We start from the raw sequence: 14,257 nt of genomic DNA on the forward strand, positions 1-14,257 counted from the left end.
AAGAGAAAACAATGAACACGTGTTTAATGTGGAACAACGGTACTCAGAGGCCCCGCTCCCTCTGAGGCACCTTCACTCCTGGTTTCAAAGGCAACACTGTGGTGAAATTGTGGATCTAGGTGAGGAGCACTTACTCACCTGGAATATGCTGGCTCCATAGGGGGTCCGCCAAGCATTGAGGAGGTTATCTTTTCCAGTACTCACAAACCATTTACCTAGAATTAGCAAAGGAATATCTCGTTTTCACAAGATTAAAATTCCTACTATACAATTAGCAACTTGGACTTAATCAAACTAAGAACATATTTAATGTATGAACTATCATGCCCTAAGGGACTGGTCCATGACATGAACAGTTGTTTAAATCTGGGCTCCTCAGTGATTTATCAGTGTGATCTTGGGTATAATTTAAGAGGTGTCAGCCTCCTTAGTCACTGGATACAGGACTAGTAGCATCGTATCCAACACACGGTAACCCTCAAATATAGAACCAATGAAGAAGGTCTTCTATTTTAGTCAGTCTTCCCATGATAAAATGGGACTAGACAGGATTAAACATCTAACTTAAGTAAAATGCCAGTCACATCATATAGCACGAAGAAAAATGCTCAATAAGTGACAGGCACTCATCCGTCCGTCCGTCCGTCCACCTCTGCATCCTGTGAACAGGTATCTGCCCATCTGCAGTGCACAAGAAGGGTCTCCACATGAACTTCTTCCCTCTTCAACCTCACTGTAGAGTGTAACTAAGTGTCCGGGTACACCTAAATACCCGCTTCTCTGACCCTGGATTCCTCATCACGGACAGCTCATGACTTCCACTGCCCCTGCCCCATTCTTCAGTAAATTCCCACCCACCCCTCTACAGAGTGGAAACTCATTGTCGTCTCCCAACCCCCACTGAAACAAACCTGTGTCCAAACCTTGTATTAGGCAATCACATTGCCTGCTGACTTTTCTCAAATTAGCAAAACAAACTGAAACAGACATTGCTGTGCTCTGAAGGGCATATTAAAACAATGGAATTATTGCATCCAGCTGCTCAAAGAACAACACTGTTTCCAGATATGATCTCTACCATATTTTTTTAAGAAGCATTTTCCATTTGGGCCATCAACGACCGCCAGTTTCCTTTCGGCTGAACTCACCACAGTAAGCAAATTTCAGGGACAGCACGCAGCTCTCGTGCAGGTGCAACTGGTACTTGTCAGGCTTGTTCACGTGCAGCACCTCCACGTTGCTGCTCTCCATGCCCACTGCCAGCCACTCCCCAGTGGGGCAGTAGCCCAGGGAGAAGATCTGCAAGGAGCAGGACAGGCTCACTCATGATTCCGCCTGATACACTTAGGAAGGGAAGACGCAATGTGAAAGCGGGGGAAAGAGCAAGAATAGGCGGAGGTAATCATCCGAGTCCAGACTATGGGGAGGGCCACAGGGCAAGTGATCTAACGCAGATGAACCAAGTGTCAAAACCTTTAGGAAACTGGAAACATTTGAACCCCTCTGTCCTTTGGGATAAAATTAAGAAATGATTCCTAATAATAATGGCATTCACGTGTACATTTTAAAGGAGGCCTTACCTTTTCGAGACAGTAACTGAAATACAATCATATATCACCTATCGAGGCAGATGTGTTCTGAGAAATGTGTCATTAGGTGACTTTATTTTATTTTTTATTTATTTATTTTTATATTTTTATTTTTTTATTTTTTTCGAGATGGAGTTTTGCTCTATCGCCCAGGCCAGAGTGCAGTGGCACGAGCTCAGCTCACTGCAACCCCTGCCTCCTGGGTTCAAGTGATTCTCCTGCCTCAGCCTCCTGACTAGCTGGGACTCCAGGCATGAGCCACCACGCCTGGCTAATTTTTGTATTTTTAGTAGAGACGGAGTTTTACCATGTTAGCCAGGATGGTCTCGATCTCCTGACCTCGTGATCCATCCGCCTCGGCCTCCCAAAGTATTGGGATTATAGGCGTGAGCCACTGCGCCTGGCCTCATTAGGTTACTTTATTGTGTGAACTTCACAGAGTGCAGTTACACACACCTAGATGGGGGAGCCTATCACTCGTAGGCTACAAGCCTGCACAGCATGCTACTGTACTGAGTACTGCAGGCAAGTGTAGCATAATGGGAAGTATTTGTACACTCAGATATATCTAAACATTAAAAAGGTACAGAAAAATATGGTATTATAATCTTAAGGGATCACTGTCACATATGAGGTCTGTCCTTGGCCAAAAGGTTACATGGTGCATGACTGTGCTTATGGATAAAATGATATGCTGTCTGGAATTTACTTTAAAATAATCCAGTGTTTGGGGATGGGGACGAGAGTTATCACACGGCCAAATAACTTAAAGCTGAGCGATGGGCATGTGGCGCTTATTGTACAATTCTCTGTACTCTCATAACTGCTTGGACGTTTGCTGTACTCATATGTATTTGAGAATTTCTCTAAGAAGTTTAAAAAAAACCAAAAAAGGCAGACCAAAAATTGTATCCTACTTATGTTAGGAAAGAGGGAAAACAGCAAGACTCTAAGAAACTCAACAAAATGTTAACCGGAATATGAAATTTAGAAGTATATATGCTTGTTTTCTGTTTCTGTCCTAGTTTTCTGAGTAGAATTATTTTTATTACAAAACAAGGTAAAAAAAAAAAAAATTGCCAAGTCATGATCAAAGCAACAATTCTACCACCAGAAAGCATTTAAAATGGCAACCACTGTTTTTTCCAAAACAAGTCTACACTCAGACACTGGACATCAAAATACTTCTCACAATCTACAAAGCTGCCATTTATATATTATTTCAAAAGTCTGCAAATCTAGTCAGCCATGAGTTCATTTTTTAAAGGATGAGGAATCAAATGCGTATCACTGAGGTATTTCTGCATTTTTTTAAGCTCTCTGGTGCAGGGGAAATAAATGAACTTTCAGAGGGGCTGTGACTTCTCTCCACTCCTAGTGACATTCTGCAGATTTCTCAAGCTCTATTTATTTGGGAATCAAAAAAATCATCTCCTACTCCTACATTAGATGGTGAGAATATGTGCCACCGATCAAACACTGCTGAAGGAAAACTATATATTCCTCACCATACAAATCCCTTAAACAAATTCATATATAAATATAACAGCGAACACCCCTTAACCTACAGGATTCTAAAAACCACTCTAGGAGTTTTGGGGAAGGTAGGGGGGAGGGTCGTGAAGGAGGAGGTGGTGGTCGTTGCTTTTAAATTAGTTATCTCAAATTCGGCCCTGATCTGTTTGTCCAGCCACTAACATCCTAGGGTAAGGGCGGAGGGTGTGAGGAGGAAGACACACCCCAGCACTTCCCAGACTCTGGGGCAAGCGGAAGCCACTCAGTCACCTGGGAAGTGAAGTCGTGCTGCTGCAGCTGCCGCCCTTCGCGCAGGTCCCAGGACCTGACCGTGTTGTCCAAACCACCCGTCCAGAGCTTGGTGCCATCATTAGAAATGTCAATACAGCTGGCTCCGTCTGTGTGGCCCTGGAATTGCCTGATAAAACAAACCAGATTGAATAATGATTTCCTGCCAGAGCTCAAGGTAAACACTGTTGTGTTGTTAGTTTTGGACCCTGTGTGTGCATGTGTGTGTGTCATCCCGCCAGTGTCTGCTGATGTGCAAGATCAAACTAACCTTCCCCCGAGGAGGAGGGGACACAGCACCTGCTGATTGTCTTTCCTTTTTTTTTCATGATCCAAGTGCTAAAGAAATGGAATATGCCACTGCAGGTCACTACCCAGAAGTCAAATACACTGCTCTGACAAATCCGTCTGCGAGGTACAATTCTTGCCAGCTCTGGTAAAGTGTTGAATTGTTAAATAGAAAATAAAAGACAAACACACAAAATCCCAACTGTATTCCTTATGGAAAGATAAAGGTCTGTTCTTGAATGGTGCAGGCCTGAATCCATGAGAAAAAGAAATGGGGACGTTCCAAGCACAGAGTGGACAGAAGCATTGCTGTTTCCATGAGTGGATCAACACAGCAATGCTCTACGTGCCAACAGAGCATGAGCTCATGTATTTACTCAACCTTGCTTTCTGTGTTAGAAAGAGCCCTGCATTAGGAAATCTGGACTCCCAGAGACAAAGGGTCACGCACACCAGCCTCCTGACCTCAGAGGCATTGGGCAGAGACAGAGGTAATTGCCATGGGCACCTCAGAAAGACTCTGCCTCCAAGCTGAGCACAAGGCTGTTCTTTAAAGCAGAACCTTGTGCTTCATTCAAAAATCGCCACCAGAAACAATCAGCCAACAGGGATCTGCTGAGCACAGATGCTGTGCAAGGCAATGAGCAGAGCGGCTGGGGGGAGGTCAGTGTAAGCCCCAGCAGGGATGGCGACCGTCCTGGACTCAGTTCTGCATGCTGAGAGGGAGCTGGTGGGGGAGCAGCCAGAAAAGGTGGACAAAGTCTAGACCTACCCTCGGAACCAGGCGGGATCCAGTAAAGAACTGTGTGGGAATTTCAACCCCGAGAGGAAAGTGTCCACGCTGCTCCTTCCTCCAGGATCCCCACACCTTATCATTCCCATAGAGCTCCAAACTTTTAACCTGAGCTTGGATTTTAAAGAGTGCAAGGGAAGGAAAAAGCACTACTACTGTCCTAAATTCTAAGCCAAGATGTGAACCATCACTTTAAACATCTTTTCTCTGCAAGCCATTCCCAACTTCTGCACTTTAGGATCCAGGCTGGGTCCTCTCTCCTCTACTGCGGCCGTGCAGGGGGACCTCAAGTGTTTCTGCTCGCTTCCCAGACATCCCCACAGAACACCCAGGCCTGGAGCAGTCGCTGCGTCTCTTGCTGAAAGTGTTGCTTTTCTTCCCTTCAAACCGCTCTGGAAATCCAGTGATCTCTTGACCCTCTGACTTCTTTGGGCCTTTCTAACTCATTAAACGCTGTTCCTCATTGACTGAAAACACCTTCCTCTGCTGACATACAGTACCTGACGGCTGCCCCCCGTCCCGCTGCCCTCCCTCCATCCATATACTTCAGCATGACTCTCAGGCACATCCTATGACTGTTCAGAATGTGCTGGGTTACGATGGATACAAAGACATGCAATAGGCTGTGCATGGCCCTGTTACAGGCGGCAGCCACTAGCTACCTGTGGGCGGTCCAGAGAAAGATTTGTAAGATGCTACCCCATCCTATCCAACAGGTATTTACTCCCCAGGAGCCGGCACGGAGCAAGGGATCACAGCACAGAGAAGACAGCAGAATGCCTGGGCCCCAGCTTGACTCCACCACATCCGACTGTGCAACCTGAAGCCAGTAACTCACCCTCTCTGAGCCTCAGGCACTTCATCTATAAAATGGGGCAAATAGCAGGACAGTGTCATGAGGACTAAGTGGAGGAATATTTGAAAAGTGCTTGGAATTGATATTTTGAAAGTGCTACTTATGGAGTTTTAAAAAAAGAAAAAACAAGTCACTTTGCTAGGATAAAAGGTTGAGAGGGCGTTCGGCTCTGGCTCCATTATTCCATTTTGCTCACCTACACTACTCAGCAAACGGAAGAGGAAAATAACTGCCGCACTGTCGCCCACACACAGGGACCGGGCCCAGCTCAGTGACACTTAATGGATTTCTACAGCGGAGGTTTGAAGAGAGTGAGCTGTCATGATGATTTCTGGAGCCCGTGCCTTCTCTGTGCAGCACAAGAGGGGACTTACCAAACAAGCCATGGACCCCAAACTGCACCATCCGCAGGGACGGCTTCCCAGTGAAGATGAAACAAGAGTAAAACACGTGCTTCATTTTACCTTTCATGTTTCATTCGTGCTTACTTTAAAAAGACTTTTTGAGAACAGTTCTGGTGTGAGCACTGACTTCTGAAGGGGGCATTTGGTGGGGGAGCTGAGGAGAGACACAAGGGTACCAGAACTGCAGCTGCTGCTAAGGGGACAGGGCCAATGCCAGGACGCGAGGCAAAACCCTGCGGGCTCCTGAGTGGAACCACCCCTGGGCAGGTCTCCTATTTCATTATTGAGATACTTTAAAACCATTTTGTGGGTGAAATTCATGGAATCTGCTCTTCTCATGTCTCCTTGTTGATTTTCTGTTATCTTTTATCAGTTGGCTCTTGTCTGCACCAAGTTCTAGCCAAAGCCCAAAACATCTAGTAGCAAGGGCCCTTTGTGCTGCCGTGTAATTCACATTAGGCCACCCCTTGGCAAAAGCCAGAAATATTTTTTGAACAAGTTTGGAGTCTGTATGCGGGCTGACATACAGACTATAGGATATACAGACTATCTATAAGGAGATAGAACGTCTCGGTGACCCCAGGCATGGTAGCAAGACTGTAAGCCCCCCAAAGGCAGCAACACGGTTGTCTTTGTTCCCCCATCATCTAACCCCATGCCTGGCATTCAAGAGGCTCTTACTGTGCAGGCTGTGGGCAGCCAGAGAGAAGCAGAGGTGATAGGCCCAGCTGCTCAAGAAGGGAACCCCTCCTTAGACGACCATCTTTGCTCACCTCACTAGTGTCTGGTTGTGCAGATCCCACACAGCGATGTTGCCGTCGCTGCAGCATGAGAAGCAGACCTTGGAATCGGGGCTGATGGCCAGGGCGTAGCAGGCAGGGGCCGAGGACGTCAGCTCCGCCTTGATGCGTGGGGTTGGAGCCGCCAGGTCCCAAATGGACAAAGTACTGGCTTCCCCTCCCACTATGAGAGTGCAGCCATCAGGTAGCAATTTACAGGAACGGATATAATTGTCTCTGTTCTGTAAAATAAACATAATTCATTGCTATAATGAATTACCGAGCAATCATAGCACCATGTTCTCTAATGGCCGTCTTGGTTTTTTGAATTAAAGAGTGGCGTTTCACGGACACTCTAACAGAGCAAGAGATCTCTAGTCAAGATTGGGGTCCAAGCACAACTGTCTCCTTCAAAACAGTAAAAAAAACAAATTCACAGGAGCTTAGATAACTGTTTCTGGTGTCCTGCATCACAGAGCTGAAACTATCTAGGTATGAGATACAGGTGTACACACAGTTCCCTGAGAAGAAACCACTTTTCCAAGCTCGTTTATACATCTGCCTCATCACCCTGCATCATTTACTGCTTGGACACTGCAGGCCCCCGTCTATGTTTTGGTCTTCGTTATGCTGAGCACATTACTTCATTAGTCAGAGGGATTCTTGCTAATAATTTACCAGAGCTGCTTTCTCAAGTTGTCATGTGGCTGCTATTATATTTAAGCCCCTCAATGCAAAGGCCAAAGAACCTGATAAAAGCAGGCACCTTGCCATCAAAACCAACACATATGAAGGGGGTGGGGGTGGGGGGCCCTCATATGATCAACCCCTGAAAGATGCAGATATGGCTAAAGTTTGCTTAAGTGTTTTTCACGATGGACTGTGTTTCAAAGATTAAAGAAACTTTAAACACGTGACTTCAACAAAGGATATTCCCACTACTATAGAATGCTGGGCCATATTTAAATACAAGTTTCATGAATGAAGACATTTTGAAGTTATTTGTTTTTTTTAAAAAGGCACTAATAACTACTCTAAACACAAGTCTGTGTTTCAAAAACACTGCCACTCAGCTTTCTGGAAACACTCTCTCCGGAATCTTTACAATTTTCCAGGCAGGCAGTGGTACACGGCACCATCTGCAACCGCAGAGTGCAGGCAGACCCCATGCCAGGGCATGGCAGGGCAGGGCAGTTCGGAGTCTGCCTAAGGCCAGTGGTATGTGCTCTGTAAATCCTGGGGTTACGGTTTAGAGACTGGAACATGTCCCAACATGTTTTATGTCCCTGAAAAATGCAAAATGGTATTCTCAGGCTCTGAGCAGACATGGCTTAGGTACTCTGGGAAAGCATTCTCACCGCTCTATTTTGTTGATGGCTGCCCCCAGTCTTTGCAGTGACAGCCTTTAACCCTTTCCTGAAGTGAAGGTCATAAAACCTAACCAGCTCTCTCAGGTCTCCCTTAAAAACACAGACCTTACCCTGTTCAGAATGGTTTTTATGCCATGTTATCAAATATTTACTATTCTATATTTATCTAAAGGCTATAGGGAAATTAAAAACTGAGTGGATGGCAGGGACCAGAGTCCAGGCCAAGTTGTGCTTTTGTCCATTAAATGGGAAACCCCCTTTTGTAATGTACATCCATACACAAGGAGAGCCTCTGTAAACCAGTGTAAAATATTTTATAAAAAGAAATCCATCAACTCTGGGATTTAGCCAGTGCAACAGCAACAAATGAAACCTTCGCATTTAAACGGGGGGCCGAGGGGGTTAAATACCCAACACAGGAAACAGAAGGGGCTTCTATTTCCTCATAATGGGAATAAAACCCAGGCCCACACAGCTATTTCCTTATTGAATCTCCAGGGAGAAATTGCCCTTGTGCACCAGTTCCTGTCCACTCACCAGACAGTCGAGCTGGGAGACAGGACTCTTATTGCCAGGGTGGCTGATGTCCCAGACCTTGACACAGCCCTTCCCGCCCGTGTACACGTGTCTCGTGGGGTTGCTGATGGTCACCGCGCACACCACCTCCCCGTGGTTGAGGGTGTTGATCTGGCGAGCATGCCGGGGGATTCCGGGTCCGATGAGGGCGTCGGGGGGAAAAGGGACAGGCTGCATCTGACCGTCTGCGGTAACGTGGAAGGAGTACGCACTTTTGGAAAAACGAATGGAGAGAAGACAGAAAACACATTTACAGAGGAAGCAGTCATTACCTCGGCAACGTGCTACGACTACGAAAACGACGAAAAAAAGGAAAGAGTCTCTTGTATATTTTCCTTTTAAAACAATACAAGTTGAAGTATTTACTGATGGTGCAAATTTAAAATAATTAATAGCAGAAATCTAGTGTGTACCAAATGACATATACATAGAACTGTATTTAAAATTTTTTAAAGGTATTTAAATCGTTCTTATCCATTCTATAAAGCATTCCCTCAAATCTCCTTATAAAACACTTAACGCACTTCCAAATGAACATAAAATACCTCCTTCCATGTATCTTGTGTAATTTTATGATTTCTTAGTATAATTTTAAATGATTATTTTCCCTGCTAAAGATGAAGCCCTTAAGAACTAATAATAATTAAACAGAGTAGATAGTGTATTTTAATAGCAAAAACAACCCCCCCACACCCCAAAAAACAGCTTTCTAAAAATACCAGTTTATGGTTTGGACTTCAACTTTCTTTTGCTTAAGGAAGAGAAAATAAGAGATTATCTTATATGGCTTTAAACAGGATTTTAGGTTTCCTACACAACAATCTTCCTTGCCTATGTTGGTCAGGAACGCCATTATATAAGGCAGCAAAGTACCCAGCTAAAAAAACTACTCTTCCCCACTCTCCTTTAGCCCAGCGTGCCTCTGTTCTGACCAATAAGGTCTAAGAAGAAGCTGCTGGATGGCATTTTGAGGAAGTTCTGAACTTGAAAGAGAGGAGAGGGATGGGGAATATGGGAACTCTTCTGTAACTTTCCACTCTATTTTGCCTGGAACCCATAACTGCTCCAAAAAAATAAATAGGGAGGGAGCATACCTGCCCTCTTCTCTTCTTCCTTCCCACTGCCTGAGCTAAGAGGGATGACTGGTGCTCCTATGGCCCAGAGGTTGATTTCAAAGACAGAAATCAATTGCTGGATAGCAAAGATGTGGAACCAACCCAAATGCCCATCAATGATAGACTGGATAAAGAAAATGTTGCACATATACACCATGGAATACTATACAGCCATTAAAAAAAAAAGGATGAGTTCATGTCCTTTGCAGGGACACGGATGAAACTAGAAACCATCATTCTCAGCAAACTAACACAGGAACAGAAAACCAAACACCGTATGTTCTCACTCATAAGTGGGAGTTGAACAATGAGAACACATGGACACAGGGAGGGGAACATCACACACTGGGGCCTGTCAGGAGGTGGGGGGCTAGGGGAAGGATAGCATTAGGAGAAATACCTAACGTAGGTGATGGGTTGATGGGTGCAGCAAACCACTATGGCATGTGTATACCTATGTAACAAACTTGCACATTCTGCACATGTATCCCAGAACTCAAAATGGAAGGAAGGAAGGAAGGGATGGGGGGGGAGGGAGGGAGGGAGGGAGGGAAGAAGGAAGGAAGGAAGGAAGGAAGGGAGGGAGGGAGGGAGGGAGGAAGGGAGGAAGGAAGGAATTGCTGGGGGAGACAGAACAGAAAGACAGGATGCAGAGGCCCTGGTGACACTATGGGGCTGTCATACCTGCCCTGAGCCGCTGAGAGCCAGTGTCTTTTATGTGAGAGAGTAATAAACTTCCACATTATTTAAGCTACCATTTTCTTCCCCTGTTAAATACAAACAAACCTAATCCTGATTACCCACTTCTACTTCTACACCAAAATTCAAAGCATATTTTTTCCTCCAACGAACTTAATTTAAACTCCAAGAGCTAAGATCCTAGGGACATGATAAAACATAAACAAAGAAAAGACACTTTAGAGGATAGAAGAAAGAGAAGTGCTAATGTTTTCACTCTATGTCAACTGATAAAATGATGCACATTCGGCTGGGCGCGGTGGCTCACGCCTGTAATCCCAGCACTTTGGGAGGCAGAGGTGGGCGGATCACAAGGTCAGGAGTTCAAGACGAGCCTGACCAACATGGTGAAATCCCGTCTCTACTAAAAATACAAAAAATAGCTGGGCGTGGTGGCACATGCCTGTAATCCCAGCTACTTGGGAGGCTGAGGCAGGAGAATCACTTGAACCTGGGAAATGGAGGTTGCAGTGAGCCAAGATCACGCCACTGCACTCCACCCTGGGCGACAAGAGCAAGACTCTGTCTAAAAAAAAAAAAGTATGCACATTCTACTTTGAAGACCACTATTTCCACTTTCTTAACTTGAAATCACTAGAAGCGCTAAAAGTTCAAACCATCAACAATAAGTGAAGTAGGCACTGCTTCCTCCTGCCAATAACCCTTGAAAAACTGTGCCTTTCTGGAGCCTGTCATTGGCAGCTTTATACATAATATAAACACCATGAGTACTAACACAGTGCTTAAATTTTCATTTTAATACAAACTCGAATTTTGTAAAGTAACTTAGCAAGCACAAAACTGAAAACGATTATGCCAGGTCTCTACTACCCTGCACTTAAAAGCCACATACATTTGTTTGAAAATAAAATGCATGCTATTATCTTCCCTCCATAAAAGCAAAACATCAAACACATGAAGACTTTTAAACTTCCCCCCGACTCAACCACAGGACACAATCTCAATCTGTTACCTGCTGGCAAATTGGTTCCAGTAACTAATAGTAAAATAGCTATTTGGCCCAAATCCTTAATGTTACTCTTAATTTGAATGAATAAGCACATATAATGGGAACCATGGAGACTGTCCTGGGAAATAAATACACGTATAAAAACAACATAGCTCTAAGCCCTCACATCACCAAACCACTCAATCTCATTTTTCATCCAACAGGATTATTTGGTGTCCTTAGCAATATATCGAGCCCACATCATATTTCAACGTGCACATTATAGTTAAACAGGAACCTATGCCGTTTATTATGGGATATTTGGATTAATAATCAAATAGCATTTTGTTGCCCTTAAAGATGGCCACAGAACTGTGAGAGTTTAAGTCTATTCATGTCCTACAAGAATTCTAGGCTTTGAAGAATGCTCAACGAACAACGTCCAGTAGCCAAGTTCTATGACTCAGAATCAGGCTCCATGCTCTGGGTCCAAAAACAACAACAAAAAAGCCAGGTGATACTGAAGAAATGACAAGTAAATTTCCATAAAATAAAACAACTGAGGTCTGGTGCTGTGGCTCGCTCTTGTAATCCCAGCACTTTGGGAGGCTGAGGCAGGCGGATCACGAGATCAGGAGATCAAGACCATCCTGGCTAACAGTGTGAAATCCTGTCTCTACTAAAAATACAAAAAAATTAGCTGAGTGTGGTGGCGGGCACCTGTAGTCCCAGCTACTCGGGAGGCTGAGGCAGGAGAATGGTGTGAACCCAGGAGGCAGAGCTTGCACTGAGCCAAGATCGCACCACGGCACTCCAGCCTGGGCAACAGAGCAAGACTCCATTTCAAAAAAAATAATAAAATAATAATTAAAAAAATAAAAATAAAAGTAAAACAATTGAGTTGCACATGATTTATAAGGATGGTGGTTAAGGTGGGGAAACTGCTTCTCAAAGATCTCGGTGCTAGAGAGAAATAACACGTGAGGATTAGTTTCTCTCTGTGTACCACAAATCAAGCTGGGCGCCTCCAGGTAAGGCCGGGTTTCCCTCAGGCACCCTTTCAGCAATCCCAGATTTTTCAGCGAAAGGAAATTTTATCTTCCTTCAACCGGAAGCCTGCTTATCATAGAGTTAAATGTTCCAGATTAAATAGATGCACCGAGTAACAGACGGGAGATCTGTCTGATCTTTGGAAGACACCCACTTCTCTCCCAGGTGTCCTCTTCTTTAAAATGCACAGGAGGCCCACGATCATCATACGGAGGCAATTTAAAATTGATTCACAATGCAGTGAGCTGCTGTCAGAAGCTGTGAACACTCATCCGTCCCAGGGGAAACCCATATGGATGTTAATACATCAGTCACAGGGGGCCCCGCAGGAAGCTGGTGCTGCCTGCTGGGCTGCAGAGCCAAATCAAATGAACACACCAGAGCAACGCAAAGGGCAGATGGGTCTTTAGGAGGGATCAACTGGAAGGAAAAAACCAGGGGAGGAAATTATTCACCTACAATAACAGAGCTTTTTCGATAAAAGGCCACACTGAGGGCTCATCGTGACAATGGTGAAGGGATCCCAGGAGGAAACTTAACTTTCTCTACTGGTTGAGGAACTAGGAAAAGTAAAACCAATCAGAAAGAGGAATGTATAAACAGATAGTGAGTATTCATGAATGTCGCTCACACCTGAATTCCGAATGCAGCCAGCTACAAAAGAACGGACATGGAAATGACTGCATTTCTAGAATTTCGAACACAGGCAAAATTTATCTGCAGTACTGAAAGTCAAGGTGGTAGTTAACCTTGGTGACTGCAAGGGGCATGGGACGGGTTTCTGGGCAATGATCCTGCTCTGTTCCTTGATCCAAGGGCTGGTTACACAGGTGGCTGCCTTTGGTGAAAAGTCGCTGAGCTAGACACATGGGATTCATGAACTTTCTGTATGTGTATGGTATTTCAATGTTTAAAGTTTAGATTCTTTTAGTTATTTAGAGGAAGTCGAGGGGAGGGCTCTTAACCAGTTAACACATTAGATTAGGTCCACAGCCAAATCAAGTGCCCAAACTTTGCTGTTAAATGAACCTCTCTCTGGGTCTCTGGCCACATCAACCGTGGTCTTGCCAATCAGCCAGCCTGCAGTCTAGAATGTGTCCGTTTCGTGATCCATAAGACAGGAATAACAATAAAATATAGAGGTCGCAGGGGTTGCTGTAAGGATTAAAGTGGTAACAGCTGCAAAACACTTAACACTGCACTTGACACCTGCAGTGAGTCTTCAGGAAATGACAGTATTGTTATCGAACCACCACGACTGAAAATGCCAAGTGAAGATACGTTGAATTGAGGGCTTTATCTCAACCAGTGGACAAGTATGTGGGTCAGGGAATGCGGAAAGGGAGGAAGACACGGGGTGGGAAATCAGGAAAGCACAAGGGCAGTGACGAGGCAACGAAAAACACAAAATTCATATATCATCAAAGGTGAGAGTGGAGGAAATGGCATTCAGCAAAGACTAGAACGAACGCCCAAAGAGTAGAGATGGACGTTTGGATAGAATTGTGGCAAACTGCAGGGCAGAAAGTCAGTCCTGGATCCCTCGCTAGGGGCCACACAGAGAAGCCCATCTGCATCTCAGAAAGCCTCAGAACTGAGCCCCCGCCCCCACCTAGCTTTCTGAATCAAGCTCCTACAGATGAGGATCGTGTCTGATTCTGAAGTCTGGTGTCAGAATCAAAAAGAATAAAGCCCACTCGACTTCACAGATTCAAAAACTGAATGAAATAAAAACCCATTAAGAGCGAGGGGCTTTTCATTTACTGGGCACACAGCAGAGGTGAAGGAACTAAAAGCAGAGAGTCCCCACTGGGCTCCTTCGCGGCCGCGGTGAACTGGAAAACAAGACTGTGTTCCAAGGGCGCAGGTTGTTTTTTCCTAGCAGACCAGGCTCCTCTTAATAAAACTACGCTGCGCTCTGTGGTCAAAGGAAAACAGGTGTTTACA

The 14,257-nt window shown here is 44.9% G+C and overlaps 1 protein-coding gene across 17 annotated transcripts in view; it reads right to left on the reverse strand.

Moving 5' to 3' along the window:
• The window catches only part of TLE1 (transducin like enhancer of split 1), a 106,851-nt gene that overhangs the window by 629 nt on the left and 91,965 nt on the right, over window positions 1–14,257 (reverse strand). For all 17 annotated transcript variants that reach the window (XM_025359199.1, XM_025359195.1, XM_025359194.1 and 14 more), the window contains 5 exons: window positions 8,420–8,669; window positions 6,507–6,754; window positions 3,375–3,522; window positions 1,149–1,299; window positions 139–215 (listed from right to left, as the gene is read on the reverse strand). In XM_025359199.1, coding sequence (XP_025214984.1) covers window positions 139–215; window positions 1,149–1,299; window positions 3,375–3,522; window positions 6,507–6,754; window positions 8,420–8,669 — 874 coding nt within the window. The remainder of the gene's footprint in view (window positions 1–138; window positions 216–1,148; window positions 1,300–3,374; window positions 3,523–6,506; window positions 6,755–8,419; window positions 8,670–14,257) is intronic.

This window comes from Theropithecus gelada, chromosome 15 (genome assembly GCF_003255815.1).
Source record: "Theropithecus gelada isolate Dixy chromosome 15, Tgel_1.0, whole genome shotgun sequence".
NCBI lineage: Eukaryota > Metazoa > Chordata > Mammalia > Primates > Cercopithecidae > Theropithecus > Theropithecus gelada.